A 22,390-nucleotide genomic window follows, 5' to 3' on the forward strand; every position below is an offset into this window, starting at 1 on the left:
AGATAAAGAGTTGGGGGAATTATTGATAGTGTTTTCAGCTAGACGAGTGTTTCTTGTGAAAGTTTCGCGAGGGGGCACCATAGACTGAAGCTCAGTCGAACACTTTCCATGAAAATAACGATACAGCAGAGACAAACTCGCAAGATCTCTTCTGTAAGATAGAGGTTGCAGGGAAGAGAAAAGGACATCTCCTACGAGGCTATGAAGTCTATTTTGAACTCTATGAAGGCAGGACAAGTCCTTTCTAGCAGCTCCTTCCCAGATGTGGCAACAGTATTCCATCCTTGGACGTACTTGGCTCTTATATAGATAGAGAATTGCATCAGCAGTGAGATATCTACTGGATCGATAGAAGGATCGCACCATTTTTCCAGCGGCCTTAGCAACAGATTTGATGTACGTGTTTCATTTCAGATCAGGAGTAAAGGTCAAGCCCAGAAGCTTGTCAAAACTTGAGGCCTCCTGAAGACGAGAGCCATTCATTTCAATTGATGCCAGATGGGGATCAGAGCGTTGATGATGTAAAGAGAGAAGCTTGGTTTTAGATGCATTAAAAGTAACCAGCCACTCCTTTCCCCATTGTACTACGTGCTCAAGATCAGAGGGGGAGAATTGGGGAGAACTTGGTCGTTTACTCTCTTAGATGTGCTACCATAAATGGTAGTGTCATCAGCATAAATGTCTACAAATGATGTAAGGATGTGATTAGGAAGATCATTAATGTAGATCAGGAAAAGAGTTGGGCACAGGATGGACCCCTGAGGGACTCCAGCATTAATACTGTGAGCTTCTGATTTTTGCCCATCAACTAATACTCTTGTGAATCTATCAGAAAGAAATGATTTTATAATTGAGAAGACATTTCCAGTTATACCATAGCTAGAGATCTTGTGAAGTAAACCTTTATGCCATACCCTATCAAAGGCCTTAGATATGTCAAGAGCAATTGCCCTGGAAAGGTTGCCTCTGTCGAGAGATTCGCTAATCCTATGAGATATAACTGTAAGCACATCTTATGGTTGATTACTTCTGTATTTAACACAGATTCCAGCAACTTACTCATGACGCACAGGAGACTTATTGGCCTGTACTGAGAGGGGGATGAACGATCACCTGATTCTTAAATATAGGGCATACTGATGAGATTTTACAGGGTGATGGGAAGCTATTCTCCTAAAGACAACGTTTAAACAGTTTTGTAAGTATGGGCGCTACTTCTGGTTGATTTTTTTTTAGTACTATAATTGGAATACCGTCAGGACCGGTTGCTTTACTGGAATCAAGGTTTTTGATTAGCTTGGCAACATCACGTACAGATATATGTATATCACATAGCGTGTTTTCTGATACAGGAGGAAATATTGGGGGTTGGCGGCCTTGGTCGAAATAGGTAGAATTAGCTGCTAAGTTCTTGGCAAAGAGTTTGGCTTTGTCTGATGTTGACGAGATTACCTCAGGTTCATTGATAATAGTTGGGATAGAGCTTCTGTTCAGGATTCTGTTTGCTATTTGCCAAAACTGGTGGGAACCAAGCCGCTGCTCAGCTACTTTGGACTTAACAGACTGAGCATACAGCTCTCTTGCGTTCTTTATTACTTTCTTACAATGATTGCTGAAAGTCCTGAAAGCGGCTTTAGTTTCCATACATCGATTACGTTGGAAGTAGTGGGAAAAGTGATTTCTGTGCGCAATAGCAGCAGCACATTGTGGAGAGAACCACGGCTGGCTGTTAGGTTTTTGCTGGAACTTTTTCGAGGGTATGAAACGGTCTATACCCACAATTAACAATTCCGTCAGGTCTGATACTATAGAAGACACACCCTTTTTAAACATGGAACGCAGAGGGAGATCTATTATAAATGTACGGAAGCTTTCCCAGTCAGCCTTAGTGTATCGATATACTGTACGATGGAGAGGTACGTCTGGGGACTTATTACATTTCATTTTTATTTTAATTGATACAACAGACTAATCGGAAGATCCAAGAGGAGACAGAACAGAAACTGAACATAGTTCAGGGTAAATTGTGAGAAAAAGATCTAGTAGACTCGCATACTGGCCGTCATTGTCGTCATTGGGTGGGTTCGTGAACAATCTGAGTGAGGTCATAAGCAATGGAGAAATCGTGAACCTCCCCTCATAATCGGTCTTGTTTGAGTGGGCCAACCATTCCACGTTGTGAACATTAAAGTCTCCACATACGTGAATGTTAGCTGAAGGATTAGCAGATAGGACTTTGTCAATTTTCTCAGATATGCTCTTAAAGATAGTAATTCCGCTGTTGTGGGGGCAATAGAGAGTAAATATAAATGCAGTAGTGTGAGCTAAAGCAACCCGGAAGCACATATAGGGTAAGTTAGGATCTTCTCTGGAGATGTCCCTACCACATGGAAAGCCATCTTTTATATAGGCACATATTCCATGCCCATGGCGATCTTGGGGGGTCAGATTTAGAAATTAAGTTAGAGTAATCTTTAATTGCGAACTCAACTAGAGAAATACCCTACTCAATGTTTCGCTTAAAAATAAAAGGTCTGGTTTAGTCTCCTGTAATTGGGTTTCAACCTCTGGAAGGTTAGAACGTATACCCCTGATGTTGGAGAAGGAGACATAGTAGTGGGGGTCTACGTTGGAAGTTGGAGATCCGGGTTTAATCGTGTATTTTTTTTTAATCTTGTCATGATGTAATTTTGGAATTCGTGGACAAGGTCGTCAGACTTGCTTAGAGCAGGACAGAGAGGGGAAACTAAGAGGGAAAAAGAAACGAAGAAAAAAATTTTTTTGTAGAACATGATAAGGTAAAGCCGTAACAATTACCCACTAATATGGCACCGAGAGGCCCCACCAGAAGTAACTGCATAGCCCAGAATCCATTCACCAAATGGCAATACAGCAGCCCCAGTACTTTGCACCTGCTGATAGGACAGCCTCCTTAGTGGTTAATCCAAGGTTCGGGTCCCTGACTATTAGGCGGATAACGTCAGCCCAGATAAAACGTTTACCTCCAGCACCCTTACTAGTTACATGGCTACAATGATAGACATAGAAACAGAAAATTTTCGCAATCTCTGGCGACTGTTCGCGCAAAATACTGCCAACCTATAATACAGCTTTTTCTTCTCCCTTTGTTAGAAAAATCACCCATTAAAAAATTAGGACTGAGGGACAAATAAAGAGAAGCGAGAGTAACAATGATTACGGGTAACTTCCTTGGTTGGCTGCCAAAGGGATCTACAGTCCTGATTATGAAAGATAAGACAAAATGAATGAAGTGACAAATATTAAAGCAATTACTTAACTCTCAGTCATGTGGAAACTTTTCAGTAGCATATTGTCTGAAAGTAACTATGGCCATTTGGACCAAAAACAAATTGCTGCCTGATGGACAGAAAGGCTATCGAAAAAGATCACGAGGCATCAGGGATCAGATTCTAGTCGATAACATGATCCTAAGAAACTACAAAAGAAGATATACCAAACTTGTCAGTGGTTGGGTAGACTACAAAAAGGCATTTGACATGGTTCCACAATTATGGATACTCAAGTGTTTGGAAATTTTCGAAATAGACTCTAACATCCGAGCATCTATTACAAATAGCATGAAAAATTTGGAAACCAATTTAATTTAAGCAAATGTTGTATTAACCCAAGTAAAAATTAAGAGAGGGATCTTCCAGGGTGCTAGTCTTTCTTTCTGTATTTTGTCATCAGCTTGATCCCTTCGACATTTCTTTTAAGAAATGAGAACCAGTTTGATACCTCGATGAACACGATCAGATTGTTTGTTAATGACATAAGGATGGAATTTGGCATCTCCAAATGTGCTATAATTGTGATGAAAAGAGATAAGCTAGTCCACTTAGATGGACTTAAACTTCCAAAAACATATCTTATAAAGAATGTTGACAGTGAGAGAGGCTACAAAGATTTGTGGATACTGGAGGCGGATAAGATTAAAACATGAAAATAAAAAAGCAGGTCATGGTCGAGTACAACAGAAGATTAAGGGGTGTTCTTAAACCACACCTCCACAGTCGGAATGCAGTATATGGCATCAAAGTTTATTTACGTGTCAATAATCCAATAGAAAGAACATAAAATGGGCAGTTAAATACTGTTTTATGTATCACAAATACAAGCAGTTTTTCCCGAATAGCTTCTAAAATAGTGTCTTTCTAATAAAGTCGATTTCATGTCGATAATTGCGTGATGCATTCGAATCACGTGGCCTTTTGTTTCAAGCTGATAAACCAGTTTGGGTTTTTTAAAAAAGGAATGTGTGATTGTTGGCTAAAATTACTTTTCATTTTCGAATCTTTGCATGTGAACCGGTTCTTTTCTCATCTTCGCCTTTGTTATATTTTCACAAAAAAGCATCGAATCAAAATATCACACAAGTTATTTACCGTGAATCTTTATGTATTTATTACATTTATGTGTACAGTGGTGTATTGTTCTTGCTGAGCAGAAATAACATTAACACGTCTTCATATGTTTCAAGTAGAAAAGAAAGGATGTGTTGACAGTGACGGATGCTGTTTCACGCAGTAAGTTTTGATAAAGGTAAGAACAGTTTACAAGATTAAAGTGCCAAATATTTATGTTGAAAGACTTCTAAGCATATATTTTCAATTCGCGTATCTCATAATTATTGTTATCATTTTTATTAGTATGCGTAATAAACCTTGAACAATATATACATATATATATGTATAATATATATATACATACATATATATATATATATATATATATATATATATATATATATATGCATGTATATATATATAGAGAGAGAGGGGTATACATATATATGTGTGGAGGGGTAGTATGTATATATATAAACTATTTTGTATTATTTCCAGTTTCAGACACTTTTTGTGTTCGGCTTAGTACGTTGTAAGATCAGTTAAATATATGCCTATAAATAATATGTATATATGCCTGTGTTTTAAAAATATTTTCAAATTAAAAATGAAACATTTTTTATATTCTTTAATATTTATTCCATCTGATAATATTCCAAGCAGAACATATTGTACCATTTGTACATTTCGCTTATATTTGCTTTTATTGTTTTGATTTATCTATTATGCCGTTATTTTCTTGGAGATTCTGTTATCTTAAAAGTTTGATTACAGAATTTTCCTTTTTAAAATTTAAAATGTAAAGAATCTACTTTAGATGTTTTCATGTATTGGTATGGTAATTTTAAAGGTATTATCACTACAATTCCTTTTGTTTATCAAATTACATAATCATTTACGTGTGTTATTTGTAATATTTTGACAGTTTACGCTTTTAATACTTTGCAGATGGTTCGCTTATAATGAAGATATAAAATCAATTTGCAAAATAAGGTCAGTTCACTCAAAAACTGATATGTCTTTCTTTAGTTTTTATTAGAAGATCATCAGAAAGTTATAAACACTCACTCTTTATATTGTAAATGGTGTAATTAACTTGAAAGGGTTGTGATTCAGCGATAGAAATTAATGATTAACTTAATTCTATGTTTTACGTCTAGTCACTGATGAGCCGTAGATTACGAAACAACGTGTATGTAAATAAGTATATATAAATATATATATATATATATATATATATATATATATATATATTGTTATGATTGTTTAGTGACCAGGAAAATATTTATCTGATTATTAATGAAAGTATATCGTGCTCTTTTTAATGAGCACTAATTAATAATACTCGTAAAATTCATTATGTTTTTGTAAAAGAATTCAGCATCTTCAAGTATCAGTATAAAATCAGTAAATAAATGAATAGTCTCATTTAATTATATAGTTTCTTCTATCAGCAGTAAGGTATACAGTATCTCAGCTTGTATAGCACCGGCTCGCAAGCAATTGTGTTCGGATTTCGAGTCCCGCCATGTTAAACCACACTGATAAGTGATAGTTGACAAAACAGTTGTTTGTCGATTATATATATATATATATATATATATATATATATATATATATATATATATATATATATATATATATATATATTTTGTGTACAGAAAGTTGTTAGTTGAGACAGGTCATTGGTACCGTCGGTTTCAAGCCCGATAATAAGGCCCGTTTAAGGTATCCTTATCGAGCTCTCTTCAGCCAATATTCGTCTCCTTAGCAGATAGGACTTTGTCAATTTTCTCAGATATGCTCTTAAAGATAGTAATTCCGCTGTTGTGGGGGCAATAGAGAGTAAATATAAATGCAGTAGTGTGAGCTAAAGCAACCCGGAAGCACATATAGGGTAAGTTAGGATCTTCTCTGGAGATGTCTCTACCACATGGAAAGCCATCTTTTATATAGGCACATATTCCATGCCCATGGCGATCAGTAGGAGACGAATATTGGCTGAAGAGAGCTCGATAAGGATACCTTAAACGGGCCTTATTATCGGGCTTAAAACCGACGGTACCAATGACCTGTCTCAACTAACAACTTTCTGTACACAAAATATAAGTACGCTCTTAAATTTGGATTTTCCTTTTAATTGAGCACTCTGCTGGAATTCTTTTTCCAAAAAAAATTAATCATTATATATATATATATGTATATATGTATACATATATATATATATTAACCAGTGGTGAAAAAACCGGATTAGAGTGCTCAATGTGTAACCAGAGCACTATATAGGAAATTTATTACTGTGAGTCCAGAATGAGTTTACATATTATTTCAGCTAGAGGAAAATCCTCAAAAAGAAGAGGAAATATCCGACTAGCATCGTCAGAATTCATAGATGGACTAAGTTATAATATCAAATAAGAATGGAAAAATCGTAGATGAAGGGGAGTTAGAAAAGAAGTGGGAGTGGAAGGGAGAGAACGTTGGAATTTAAAGTAGTAGGAGTGTATACAATAAGAGAGAGGGTTATGATTAAATATTAATTATGTGTTAATTCTTATATACGTTTTTTAGTTTATAACAGTTTAAAATTAAAAGACGCTATTCTTATTTATAACGACATAAGTAACAGTTAATTTAAAGGATCACCATGGCAACAGGTTGGAGAGTTATATATATATATATATATATATATATATATATATATATATATATATATATATATATATATATATATGTATATATATATATATATATATATAAGTACGTCCACATAAAAACCGATCTACAAGGTGGAGACGCTAGGCTTAATATCGTTGGAAAACTCATTAACAAAATCTAAGTAAATATATAAACGATAAAAACTAAACAGTATAGTCTTTCTGGCATGATAGCGTAATGGATTAAGACGCTGAACTGAAATACATAAGGTCCGGGGTTCAAGCCATGCTGAAGAAAGGTAGGGCCCCAAAACGCGCGTATACGTAGATTAATGTTTAAAAAAAATACATATATATATATATATATATATATATATATATATATATATATATATAGTAACCAAAAGGCATAATTATCATTGATATTATATATTGGGAATTTTTTCTCTCATGCATGTTTCGTTGAACAGCAGGAATAATTTATGTTTGTTTTTCTTGCAATCCATTTTTTCCTTTTGGTGGGCCAGTTCTGTTCGAGTGTAAAAAGAAAGTTGCCATAGTCGCGAACGTTTTCGACTTCCATGCGTCGTCTTTTGGCGAATGATGAATTAAAAATGTCGTTTGATGCATTTATTAAAAAGTCGATTAAAATTGTTTAAAATGATTAAAAGTATATGGTCGGTTTGTTCATGCGAATGAGTAAGGTTTTAACGATTGGGAGGCGAAAATCACTATCTGAGACGGCTAAAATGGTGCTGCTAGTATATAGCAGGGAAACCTGACGTTGTCCGGAATTGAATAATGATCAACAGATGTTTCACACTCCTATACTTTTATTGTCATCAAAATCGGTAAAATCGCCCATTTTTCAATCAAATCGACTTATTGCATGCTCTAATTAAAGACCGATCGCGGTACATAGGAAGGAAACTTCATATGCCTCCTCGTAGTGATTTAGTCCAAAATACATTATAATCTACATTGCACTGTAGAGACCATACTGTTTATTTTATAAAATAATCGTTATATATAATGGTTCAATTAAAGTTTAAAATGCAAAAGCCAAGTATAAAGCTTTAATTGCGCTCTAAACAGAAATATCCATTTCTAACGCGCCCCTGTCATATCAAAGAACTTATTGTTGATATCATTACTGTTTGTGCGGTGATAATGGCTTGAATCAAAGTTTAAAATGAAAATGTCAAGTATCATGGTACATTTACGCTTTTAACCAAAACATTCATTTCGTACACGCCCCTGTCATATTAAAGAACTCACTATAGATTTTATATGTCGGGCCTTTCTACTTGTGTGGTAATAAAACTTCTCAAATGAACTTCTCAAATGTTAGGCTGCGTTAAGTGTTAACTTTGGTCAAAATCGCATGTTCCTTCTTTTATCAAATTATTTCGATTATCGATACTTATCGAAGCCATTCCGATACAAAACCTAAGAACACTTCCAGACACATAAAGTAACTTCGTGTGAAATGTAATAACATAGACCCAGCCGTTCTCGAGTCCATTCTCACACACATACTCATAAACACAGAGACACACCAAATTCTTTTTATATAAAAGTAGATATGAATAATAGTAATACTAGTTATTATAACAAGTAAACGAATGTTATTCTGAATGATATTTATTGTTCACCTTTCCCACATTGCATTCCCTTGGTAATATTAGACCAGGAATAAAATCCGTTTTGTATTTGGGATTTTCATTTTTTTTTTTTTTTTTTTACGCCATGAATACTTTAAAATAAAAATATGTTCGAACTAGCATAGACCATTACATGTGTTTTAGACCAGACTAGTATCCGGAAGATTCGAAAAAATAGACAACATTATAGCACTTTATTAATTCAAGCAATATACTATTATGGTAGCAGGCATTAGTGTATAATAGATTGATTTGACCGATAAAGTGTTGCTCATGTGCGAGTAGTTCAAAATAATAGTGATTTTGTTGAATACTCCATTGGCAATTTAACAGTGAATGTAGAATCAGAAACCAAAATAATTACTGGAATGTCAGCAATGTCTCGGACCAGTTTGTTTGTTTAGTTGATTTGTTGCGTGAATTATTTGTTTTTTGGTCACTGATTGTTTTGGTTGCATTAGAAAAATTGTCAGGAAAATATAATATTTCTATTTTTTGCACATGAATCATTTGAGATCAGATCTGCACAGCATTAACCTGTGCATCATCATTGTACTTGTAGTTAATTTAAATTAAATATTCACCGGATTCGGTTTTGAAATTGAAGTATGTAATCTTTTATTTTATAAAACTCCCTATGTTTGTCTCCATTTTTAATTGCATCTCCTCCGCGATATAAGGCTGCAGAGCGGCGCAAAGCAGATCAAATGATTGCAATTTTCATGGGCCACATTTTATGGATTGTTAGCCGGTAAAATAGATACTAAAGGGTTAGAATTGAAAATAATTTGAACTTCTCAGGCGTAAGTCAAGTAAACTTGTTATTTGTACGGATGCACAAATTTATACATTTATACGCTAAATTCGGTTCATTCTTAACCATTTCTGATCCACCTGACAATAGTGCAAACGGTATCGATTAAGACTGGTGCGCTAAATGTTTTGTTTCATATTCTTGCTGATCGCAAGATAATTTTTATTTACTTTTGAGATCACTACTATATATTGGATACAGTATAATATATAATTATCGATAGAAAATTAATTCTATAATAATAAATACGAAATCTGCATAAATTTGAATATCATATCTAAGTTTGTTTTACGACCGGGCAACGCCGGGCATCCAGCTTGTAATTAAATAGTTTTGTGTCGTAAATTTATATTTTCATTAAATCGGTTGTAGATATATTTCATGGAGTCAAACATATTTGATAAAATATAAACTATTTACGTCAGATTTGTAAGTATAAGTAGTTCGAAGTTAATGCTAAAATTGAGATAACATTGAATATTTTTAAGGTGCTACAAAATTGATGCTGAATTTTTAAAAATATTTTTAAGGAGTTACAATTATATGTTAACAGATCAGTATATTTTAAACAGAATAATAAAATATGTAAAATAGAGTAATAATTTTAAATTTTATCCGCTAAAAATGCATTATATTTTAAATGAGTAGTAACTGTTTACAAAAGCATATTACAACTTATTAAGAGAAGCAATGGAAATGAAAAATACACCATACATTACAACCATGTAACCCTCACAACCACCTACCTTAAAAATGCTGCTGTCAACCCTACATAGTAATATAGAATAAGACTGAGAGAGCGGGAACCTTGTTTGAAGTGAATGTTCCTAATGATGAATCTCTGAACAGAGATAAAAGAGGGGAAACAGAACACATATAAAGGTCAAATGTATAATACAAAGGGAAACTGGAATCTCAGGGAGATATCAATCATCCCAGTGATTATAGGTCCCAGAATAACTTTAAAACTTATCTAACAAGTATTCCCGGTGAACCAAGTACAACAGAAATCCAGACAATTGCACTTAAGGGGACAACGAAAATCCTAAAAAAGGACAAAAACTCTCGGCTGGAGTCTATAAATGCCCATACCCAGCTTAAAACCAAAATATAAGACAATTTAAAGAAATAGAATTAATTTAATAATTTAACCTAATAGTAAGAAAATTTAAAGGATTAATATATTTAAATATTTGAAGGTATTAGTATAATATGAAAAGGGTAATATAATCTGTAAAAATGAGTATCTATCATTCTAAAAGATTACAATATTTTAAAATAGTATTATAAGGTGTTAAAATTGATAGTATAATAAATTATAAATAGTAGAATAATACTTAATAGAATTTTATAGACTAAACTGAGTAGTAAAAATAAGAACATTCTAATGTATCGATATATAAAAAGAAGTGGTATAATATGTTAAGTAGAATAACATTTTGAAACATATTAATATAATATTTTAATATGTTTAACGGGATCTTTCTAATGAAAAATTCAATATATCAAAAAGTGAAGTAAAATATTTATTAAATAATTGGCATAATACATAACATAATTAAATCCTTCTTAGATAAGAGAAAAATCCAGGTTGTCATCGACGATCGTACATCTAAACTATATGATATAAATGTGGGAGTGCCTCAGGGGTCTAATCGTAGACCGATATTATTCCTAATATTCATAAATGATCTTTCTGATAAAATTGCCTGTGAGATGGGTATATATGCTGACGCCACCACGCTTTATAACAGACACGACAGGAAAACAAATGAACACATATCTAAGGAAATGGCTGAAACACTAGAGGATGACCTCCGAACTGTAGTGGAATGAGGACATAAATGGATGGTCACATTCAATGCTGCCAAGACTAAACTCGTTTCCTTCAATAACTACAAGAAACTTTTTCTACCACCAATAGCAATGGCCAATGACTCTTTATCTGAGAGTACATCTTTTAAACTCCTCGGCCTAACACTCACAGAAAACATGAGTTGGAACAATTACATTGAGAGTATCGCCAGGACAGCTGCGAAGAAGGTAGGTTCCCTCTACCGTGCTAGAAAGATACTAACGCCCGAAAGTATCTTATACCTATATAAGGCCACCATTCGCCCATGTGTGGAGTATCTGCCATTAGTCTCTCTCTCCTAGACAAGGTTCAAAAGAGAGTCGCCAATCTGATAGGTCCTGAACTGTCATCTAAACTTCAGCCTGTCCCATTGATGAAATGTTGCATCCCTCTGCCTGTTCTACAAGTACTTTAACGGTGAATTCTCTGAAGAACTGCAAGCACTTGTGCCCCCTCGATGTAAATACCCCCGCCAACCCCGACAAGCATCTAAATCCCACCCCTTCACAGTAGAGATCCCTAGATGTAAGAGAGCCTTCTACTCCAGTAGTTTCTTCCCCAAAACAGCTAGACTTTGGAAATTCCCTTCCGTTTCCCTGCTTCCCCAATTGTACTGACATGCAGAAGTTCAAGTGCAACGTGAACCGACATCTTGCTGCCCAACTCCCTACAAAGTACTCCTGATGCCGATGTCCCTGATAGTAGCCCCCTACAACAAAGTGGCAATGTGCCTTGTTTGGGGTGAAAATGTAATTAAAAAAAATACTTTAAACTGAATTGTATAATTTTAAGAAAGAATATAATATTTGCATAAATGGAATTTGTCAAGAGGTCGTACAATGTGTTAAAGAAATAATATAATATTTCAAAAGTTGTTGCAAAATAAAATTATTAAAAACGAAAATAACACTATGAATGAGTTGTATTATATATTAAGAATATTAATGCTAATTTACTAAAAGTAAATTATTTGAAACAGTTGTAACAATATTTGAAATAGAACTTATTAAAAAGCGAAGTATAATGTTTTTTTTTAAATAGTATAACAATAATTTTAATGATTGAACTATATAGTTTAAAAGGGTTAAGTATAATATTGTGAAATAGTGCAGATTTGTGTGTAATATATTAAATAATTATACGATGTGTTAAAACTAGTAAGATAAAATAATAATTTTAAAAAAAACTAATATAATATATTCGTAGAAGTTGATATTTTAGAGATGTAGTGTATTTGAAGAGCGTAAAAATAGAAAATATTTTGAAATGGTAGCTTAATATTTTGAAAATAAAGGCGTAAAAAGGGTTTTCTAATGTGCTCAAAACTGTAGTAATATTATTTTTATTTAATATTTGAAAATACATATTCTAGTATGTTAAAAGTAATAGTACAGGGTGCTCTAGAAATACCTTCCACATTTTAAGCGCTCAAGTATATGTTGCTTATGAACTTATGCAAGTGTCAATGGTGTTTTGATATAGCTTATAATTTGCCATTTTTTCAGGTACCATTATCAAGCAATACGAATCGCACAGTTGAAGAATGGTTTATCTGTAACTGCAACAAAGAACGCTTTCCTAGTTCATTACAAGTTAGAATGACATGATGTTGTTCCAGGTAGAAAATCAATACAGATATCCTTGCAAATTTTAGAGCTACGTGTTCAGCACTTAATAGAAAGCATGCCTCGAAGCGTTCGAACGCAAGACCGTATTCGAACTGTTAGACTTTCTGTTACTCAGTTTCCTACACGTACAGCTTGCAAGCATCTTTTGGCCTTGGGATTATCTGGTCAGACAGTTAGTTGAATTCTCCGCACTGATATGCAATTCCATCCATACAATTAATGACTGCTCAGAAACTGCACGAGTCTGGCTGTGAATATCGTATGTCTCAAAATGTGAGAAATATTTTTGCCGGCCGCATGCTGTATAATATATATATATATATATATATATATATATATATATATATATATATATATATATATATATATATATATATATATGATGCATGGAATGGGTATATAGTTTTAAGGAAGCAGAAATTCATTTTCATTCACTTCCGCTTTTATTTCTCGGTTCTTTTCATTTTAGTTTTCTTAATTTATTTATATTTATGTTACAGAAATATAAGTTCAGATGTATAATCCAATGGCAGATGTATCTCCACGTAAGTCATTATGAAACTATTCACTTACTTAATTGTTTTGAAATGAAATTGTTTTTTATACGCAAAATGTGTTTCCTTATTTGTAAAAACTTATTGTTTTTTAAACCCTATTTAAAAACCTGGAGTTGTATGCGTATGCGTGTGTATGTGTATACGTGCTTGCGATGGCACAGAGTATGTTTGCTAAAAATAGTTCTGTTGAAGCTATCATATCTGTTTAATCGATACCTTTAGGGAAAATGTAAATTACTATACCATCCTTCAAACTATGTGTGAAATAGTAGGGGAGAGAGACCCGTAGACCTTGGTAGTGTAGCATTCCATGGTAAGTCCTTTTGTTCATCCTAGATATCCTGTAAACAATAAAATCTAGTTGAAACGATATAATATTTGGTAGTTGCCTGAATGTTTTAAAGTCGACCGCAGAAATACAAAAAAAAAACATAATGCAATAATGTAGCAAATAAAAACTAAAGAACGATAAATTATTTGCCGAATGTTAATTCCATAACTTACTTTAAATGTATAATCGTTTTATAATATCATATTCGTAATCGATGGACTAACTATTGTGTATGCCTGAGTGGGTTTTTTTTTAATTGATTTTATTTCTAGAAAATTCTGTGTTCATATAGTATTCTCTGTTCTCATCCTCCTCGGCCTTTCTATCCTATTTGACAACCACAGTCATTCTGATTCCATTAGTTTCTTCATAGTTAGTTTTATTATTATTATTATTATTATTATTATTATTATTATTATTATTATTATTATTGTTGTTGTTGTTGTTGTTGTTGATTTAATTGATTATTTTTTATGTTAAAATGATGACACGTTAACTAGTTTGAAATTTTGCTTTTCAAATTTGATCAGCAATATATTCATAAACTAAATACAGTAATTTTTCATATTTATTCTTTCTTTTTTCTTATAAAGGCCCTAATCTTGGTTTCCCACAAAAACCACCATTCTTAACTCCTCCTTTTGGCTATTTTCCTGTACCTCTGCAACCTCCACTACTACCGCCACCGCTGCTACCACTCCCTCCACCGCCTCTGAGCACACATTCATATCCATGGTTCTTAGAGAGACAAAAAGAAATACCAAAACCAGGAGCCGAAACTTCCTCTTTCAGTAATAACCAAAAATGTACACAATTACCATATTCCAACGTATATTCTTCCGACAGAGAATTATTTTCAAATGGTTTTCACACATCAATGAGGGAATTCCCTTATTCATTTTATGCTGAAATTGTTCCATTTGCAAATTGTATCAACATTGGTTATCCTTTTCAACCGGGAAAATTATTCACTCATGTTGAAGAATACCATTTTGCAAACCAGCCAATTATAGGTGAACATCCATCATTCAATAGGGGAGTTTCAAGATTTGGCGAAGACTTCGTATCTCATCCGGAATTCAACAAGTCATACTTAACGCAACCAGGAACATTTGGTTCACACTTGTTTAGCGAAATACCTGGATCTCAGCCAGATCTTCAGTTTTGTCAATATTCTACTTGCAGTGAATCGGCCAAGTCTGGGAAATATTCTGCCGAGAACGCTTTTAATGGTTTTATTCGCTATTCTGAAACTGTAAACATATTATGCATTCCTTCAATGGGAAATTTTTCCGAGTCAAAAACCGAAAAAGAAGTCGGTCAAGGCTGTGTGCTAATATCACAATCTCAAGTTTGCTCAAACAAGGTTAGAAATGGGTATTTTTTCTTTTGAATAAGATTTCTTTCGTGTTTTTATTATAAGAGTTCATATATTTTTGCTATTACGAAGAGCATTCAATAAGTAATGTCACTAACTCACTTCTACTTATGCGATCAAGCTGAAATTTTGTATATGAAATAATTTCTATCTTTATGTATTATGTGGAAAATTACAATTGTTAACTAATTGTGGTTTCTCATTTACAGGTGTTTGAACTGATTCAGGTAAGAAATATAGCATGGTGAGTGTCGTGCCGTGATTCAGTATTTGAAATGACGAAAATTTTGATGAACTGAATGAAACGTATGATAACGATGTCTCATCATATTACCTTGTAAAACGCTGGCGTCATTGGTTCGTGACTTGAAAAGCTGTGGAAATAGCTCCCAAACCTAGTCGCCCATTTTTCTGTCATTGATGAAGAATCTGTCAGTGAAGTTAAGGCAGCCATTTTAGAAGATCAACTCGTTACTATTCACCTACTAGCTTAAGTGGTCAAGATTAGCAACTATTTGCATATTCATAAGGTGTCTGCCAGATGGATTCCCAGCTTGCTAACATCTTTCCAGAAATGAGAACGTGTCGTGTGCTTGGGGGTACTCTGCCAAAGAAGATGAGTAAAAGTTTTTCAAAAGACTGGTTACACAGGATGAAACCTTGGTCTATCACTATGATTCAAAGACCAAAATGCAGTTAATGCAGTAGAAGCACGATTACTAACCAAAGAATACAAGGATGCAGTTTTCTGAGACTAGAATAGAGTAGTAATGGGGGATTTTCTGGTAAAGGGTACCACAATAAACTAGCCTATTATGCTTTACTTTTTAAGAAAATTAAGAGGACTTTTCCAAATCAAGAGGCGTGGCAAGATTAGCAAAGGTAATCTCCCTCCGTTTCAAAACGCACGTATGGCTAAAAAATATCCCCTCACTCTCATTGCTCCCACGGCCTTGCATTCTGTAACTTTCAACTCATCCAAGCAATAAAGTTGTTTGTTAAAAATAAACCTTAATAGTAGTTATAGACTGCTCCATACCATTCAAAAAATTCTAGCAAAATCTAACAGCCAGCAGTGGTTCTATCCAGACTTGTCTGCTGCTATTGCGAACAGAAATAACTTTTTTCAATTTCTTCTAACGTTATAGATGTACTGGGATCAAAGCCGTAAGACTGCTAGCAACCATTATTAAAATAGTAATAAAAAATCGCGAGGGAGTTGTGCGCTCAGTCCGTCAAGTCCAAAGTAGATGAGCAGCGGTTTGCTTCCCACCATTTTTGGCAAATAGCAAACAGGTTTCTAAACAGAAGCGTATGCTCTCTCCCAACCATCGTCAATTGGCCTGAGGTAATCTCATCAGCATCGAACAAAGCCAAACTTTGCCAAGAACTTTGTAGCTAATTCTACATTATGCAATCAAGGCCGCCAATCCCTCCCCGTATTTTTTCTGTATCTGAAAACATGCTATGTGACATACAAATATCTGTGCATGATGTTGCCAAGGTAATCAAAAAGCTAGTTTCCAGTAAAGCAACTAGCCTGGACAGCATTCCAATAATAGTGCTGATAAAGCTTCAATCAGAACTAGCTTCCATACTTACAAAGATGTTTAAGCGTTGTCTAAAGGTGAATTGCTTCCCAAAACCCTGGAAAACCTCATCAGTATGACCTGTATAGGGTATGGCGTAAAGATCTACTCCACAAGATCCCCAGCTACGGTATAGCTTGAAATGTTTTTTCAATTATTAAATCATTTCTCTCTGAGAGGTTCATTAATGGTGGTTGGTGGGCAGAAATGAGAAGCTCACAGTATTAATGCTGGAATTTCTTTGTTTTCCAGCTGACTACAATATGGTTGCTTCACGTTAAATGTAAACATGTTCTTGATTAGCCGTCCCCTTAATCTAATTTATTAAATTTTTATTACCAACGTTTCCTACTGTTTCATTGACTTCTGTATACTCATAAACCCTTATCCTCGCATGACCTCTGGGCCTTGATCAGTTGTAACTTTTTTGTAAAAAAGGGCGTTTCCCAGATGGTTTTCGAATCACATCATGGTTTAAGTACGAACATCTAAAACGGCCTCTAGTGCTGCATTAAACTATGGCATAAATGTGTTCCTCTGGGTGGTTTCTATGTAGGCAAAGACTAATTACTGAACCATGTTTCGTTGCTCTACTGCTTTGAGAATTAGGTCAATGGATAATACTTATTGAACGCTCGTCGTATAATGATACTAAATATGTTTTCTTCTCGTATAAATAGTAATATTATGATATATTTTTCCTGTGAAACAATTTAAACTGCTATAATTATGATTGTTATTATTATAAATCCAACAATGTATAAAATACATACTTTTGTTCAACTAACTGTATACATGAAATCATTTAGAATATTGTTCCAATATTAAATGTTCCTAAAGATAACTAAATAATTATTAATACTTATTTGATTTCACATTGATATAAACCCGGTAGTGTTCTCGGCATCTTCACTGAGAGAAACAATTCTTATATTCCTGTATTCTCTCTTTTAATCTAACTCACTTGATGTTCTCTTATCTACACTCATCAATAAATTATAACAGATAACAATCTCCGTTTTTTTTAAAATAATCAAGCAATGTCAAACTTTCAGTACTCTCTATTCCCTTCCAGTTGATCTTCAAATGATATTATCTCTTTTTGTTCTTTTCATCCTTTAAGAATTTCCCCGGACACATACTTTAATATCCACAAGAGAAGAGTTATCATGGTTCCATTTTATTATAAATAATATTATTGTCTGTCTGTCTGTCTGCCTGACTTACGGTCGCTATCAAACTACTCTGTCATTTTTTTTAATTTATAGGCTCGAAACTTGATATATTGGTGATTCGAACGTGTGGAACAAATTCGATTTGGTTTTTAATCAGTAATAAAAGTTGATAAGAGATAAAAATTGAAAACTTGGAAATTGGCAGGCGTAAGTCAACTTACTGTGCACTCTATGCATATGCAAATATGCAATTATACGTTTAACTGGGTTAATTTTTTAAGTTTTTGAAATCCATGTCTCCTAAATCCATATGATAGCGAATATCGCTAGAGAGCTGTACGTTTAGGTTTCGATCTAGCTTATGGCACTTAAGTTTGGACTCAATATATACTAATGATTTAAGAAGTTTAATAAGAATGACTTGTGCGCCACCACAGAGAATCAAAACCTAAACTTTTAGCTTACGATTTACTTTTTCCTTTGATGTTTATACCTGAGCTATGAAGACATGTTTGATGCAGAGCTAAAAATTAAAATATGAACCAATAGCTATTACGTTACGCATGCATATTCGTAATGCCGTCGTTCGACCTTCAGTGGGCAAATTTCAGTCTTTGACTTCTTACACCGTTTTCCCAGGCTAAATCACAAATATAAAAGTCTGCATGGGTTCGAATAATCTATATATTAAGTTTCATAGACTAAAAACTGACAGAGGTGTTTGGTAATCAAAACTTTAAAAAAAATATTTATACGCATACATAAATATATAGAGAGAGCGAAAAGGATTTTTGTTTACTCTAATCTATTTACGCAAATATTACGCAAGTATAAATCATGTAGAATATCTACATGAATATAATTACTGTAATAATAGGAAATTAAGTAAAATGAATGTTTAAAAGAATATTTTTAAATGAATAGAAAAGGCTTTTAAAAAACATTTTTGTTATATATGGGTCGTGGAATTGCATTAAAATTTAATTTGCATATTCTTTTAAACATTCATTTCAATTAATTCCCTATTAGATTTTCCGGTTTTCTTATGCGATGATTATGTTTAGTTAACTATTAAGTGTAATTATATTCATGCAGATATTGTATATGATTTATACTTGCGTAATATTTGCGTAAAAAGGTTAAAGTAAACACACACCTCTTTCTGTATGTATATTTATGTATGCGTATATATATATATATATATCTTTTTTAAACAATTTTGCCTACCAAACTGTTCTGTCAGTTTTTGTGTTTTTTATCTACAAACATGTTTTAATTTTTAGCCTTGCCGCAAACATGACTTCATAGTTCAGGCATTAACATCAAAGGAAAAAGTAAATCGTAAGGTAAACGTTTTGATTTCGATTCTCGGTGGTGGCGTACGAGTCATTTTTTTTTTTTTTTACTTTTTAAATCATTAGTATATATTGGTTCCAATATAATATAATAATTAATACGAAATCTGCATTAATCAAAATATCATACTTAAGCGTGATTTACAATCGGGAAATGCCGGGCAGCCTGCTAGTATGTATATAATTTTAAATCTTTGAAATCAATACTATATATTGGATACAATATAATAATAGAGAATTGGTTCTATAATAATAAATATGAAATTGGCATGAAGGAAAATATCGTATTTAAGCGTAATTTACGATTGGGAAGCGTCGAGCCCTCTACTAGTAATAAATAGAACTTTTAGCAGTTATATTAACATATTTTAAAGAAACATTTACTTTTTAGTCAACAAACATAACAAACGTTTAATTTCGACCACAAGTTTTATACTATTTTCCTTAGATACTTCCCAAAGAAGTCCAAGCTTGCTTTATCTTCTCCGTCTTTCCCTCGATTAGTTTTAGTTTTAGTGATATTTAATTTCTACTTTGCTGTAGTAAATTAATGTCATCTGCACTCTAGAGACTTCCTTAACATACCAGTTAATCTCAGTAGATTGTTAAATGTGTAGTGTCAATATTTCTCTTGATTTTTCCTGGACTTCGTATTCAAGATTTATTTTTGGGAGTGTTCATATAACGTGTAAAATTACTGATAGTACTTTACTTTTTATGTTTCATAATCTTTCAGTTCTCTTGCAACTATCCTATATTTGCTCAGCTTTTGTGTATCCTTCAAATTTACTCTGTGATAAACTCGGTGCGTGAATTTTAATATTTGGCAGATTTCTTTTCTCCTTTTGTCTGATTTTCTAACTTAGGCGGGTTTGTCTCTATTTCTCCATTCCTATCATTCTCTAATAGTTTCTGGTCTATGTTTTATCATTTTACTTTTTGATTAATGTAGTAGTCGTTTACACATTCCAAACTCAGTTTGTTGATTTTAATATTTCTTTAAGGCAAGTTGACGCATTCACTAATAATGTAGATTGCTGTTTCGTCTCTTTGTCTACTATATCTATATTTTTGTTTACCTCTGCATTGTCTATCTTGACTTTTATGTAATTTGTTTTGATTTTACTCAGAAGTGATTTTGGAAGTGTAATTGTTTATCTACCTAATTTACTTGTTCTTGTTATGCTGTATGTTTCACTTTGCGTCGCATTCTTTTCTTTCAAGATTTTTCATTCTCATGGGCTACTAAGTTTCTATTAGTTCTTCTGTGTCTGCTTGTTTAATGATGCCAACATCAAGGATGCCCAATTATTTGTAGTTTACGTGTTTGTTACCTTATTACTTTCACTGAATAACATATCGTTATATATATTCTATTGTCTTGAGTTCACCTTCTGCATCTACGCATTTTTCTATCTCTAATTTCATTCTTATCTACTAAAGTAGTACCGAAAGTAAAGCCTCCTATACTTTAACTGAAAATTCCCATTAAAATGATTGATATTTTGTGCTCCATAATTTATTTTTCAACATAGTAATGACCATTCTCAATGCACGTTTGCTAGTAATAAAATAAATAGGAAGTATCTATTTTTAAAATGTATATCTTCAGTAAATATTTAATTGTTCTTATTAGTTTTTCTAGAGTCTTTTCGTTTTATACGAGTAAATTCAAGCCGCGCATATTTATGAGATGAAATAATCTTCTTCCAGCTGTAAATCAGGATCCTGCAGTTTGCGTCCTAATTTTTCTTTACGAAGTTAAGAATTTTGTGATGAGTTATTATTATTATTATTATTATTATTATTATTATTATTATTATTATTATTATTATTATTATTACTGTTGTTGTTGTTGTTGTTTTTGTTGATGTCAGTAATAATAATAATAATAATAATAATAACAATAATAATAATAATAATAATAATAATAATAATAATAATAATAATAATAATAATAATAATAATGGCAGGAGTGGAGTTAGAAGAAGCGATACGTCATAGAATTCCTGACAAAAGTGCGTTGAAAATAGTGGTAACTATGTAGAAAAATAAATTCTAATGCTCAAAAGGTCGTCCATTTTACTGATAGCAGCTCTTCAACTTTTTGAGTTAACATAGGAGCCTGTACTTTTGAGACGACCCTTGCAGTAATACTTTTGATAATTATTTGTTTCTTTCTTTAATTCGATAAAAATTAAAAAGTAAATCTAAATAAACAAAACTTTTAGTATCAGTTCAATCAATTGTTACTGTTTAATCTTCCGGCATGATTTGATAGGGGTTTTTCATTGTTAAGAAACTAAGAAAAATACAATATATTATAGATAGTTTTCAAAACGATATAAATCATATTACACAAATTTTAACCTCATAAAATTCAAATATATATTTTGTGTTTTTTAACTTTTATTCCAATAATAATGACGCTGATATTTTCACAATTTCTACAATTAATTTGATTTTGATTTTTTTTTTTCAGGATTACACGTCTATGTTGCGCCAGTTCTCCATGAAGAAGATAGCTGGAAGTCAACGACAACAACAACAACAACAACAACAACAACGACGACGCAACCAACGATTGCAAAATTAATGTATATTTACCAGGGAAAATGGATCATGTGGTCTCACCAATCGTTGTTTCGTTATCGAGTTATTTACTTAAACTATTGTCGGAAAATATATTATGAGAACATAAAAACTTTATTGCAAAAAATGACTTTTTGAAGTCTATCAAATGTTTGTAAATCTGATATTAAGAAAGGAAACCTCGTATTCCCTGAAAAATATATAATTTTTTTAATAAATGGTGAAAAGTACACTAACATTAAACTACATTTTTCAGGTGATTAAAACGAAGTCACATGTTTAATTAGAGTCATTGAGTGTTTGAATAATTTATCTTTTAATTAACATATTAAAATTATTTTGTACAATTTTCAGCTTTTATTATTATATTGTTACATTTTAATTAAAAGCTACCGTGTTGTATTTAACAAGGAAGCAGGAGAGCGGAA

General features: G+C 32.8%; 1 protein-coding gene across 4 annotated transcripts; it reads left to right on the plus strand.

Moving 5' to 3' along the window:
- The first annotated feature begins 4,297 nt into the window (after positions 1-4,297).
- Positions 4,298-22,310, plus strand: LOC145297771 (uncharacterized). Of its 4 annotated transcripts, XM_080144146.1 has the most exons (6): positions 4,299-4,563; positions 5,316-5,360; positions 13,486-13,530; positions 14,467-15,239; positions 19,299-19,361; positions 21,853-22,310. In XM_080144146.1, exons 3-6 carry the CDS (start codon positions 13,500-13,502, stop codon positions 21,964-21,966), a joined length of 981 nt encoding a protein of 326 aa, XP_080000272.1. In that variant the 5' UTR covers positions 4,299-4,563; positions 5,316-5,360; positions 13,486-13,499; the 3' UTR covers positions 21,967-22,310. The 4 variants fall into 4 exon arrangements, with proteins under 4 accessions (XP_080000322.1, XP_080000272.1, XP_080000192.1 ...); XM_080144066.1 differs by lacking the exon at positions 5,316-5,360; XM_080144196.1 differs by lacking the exons at positions 5,316-5,360; positions 13,486-13,530 and having other exon boundaries at positions 4,298-4,563.
- Positions 22,311-22,390: the final 80 nt, after the last annotated feature.

This window comes from Euprymna scolopes, chromosome 1 (genome assembly GCF_053919585.1).
Source record: "Euprymna scolopes isolate OS-2025 chromosome 1, ASM5391958v1, whole genome shotgun sequence".
Classification (NCBI taxonomy): domain Eukaryota; kingdom Metazoa; phylum Mollusca; class Cephalopoda; order Sepiida; family Sepiolidae; genus Euprymna; species Euprymna scolopes.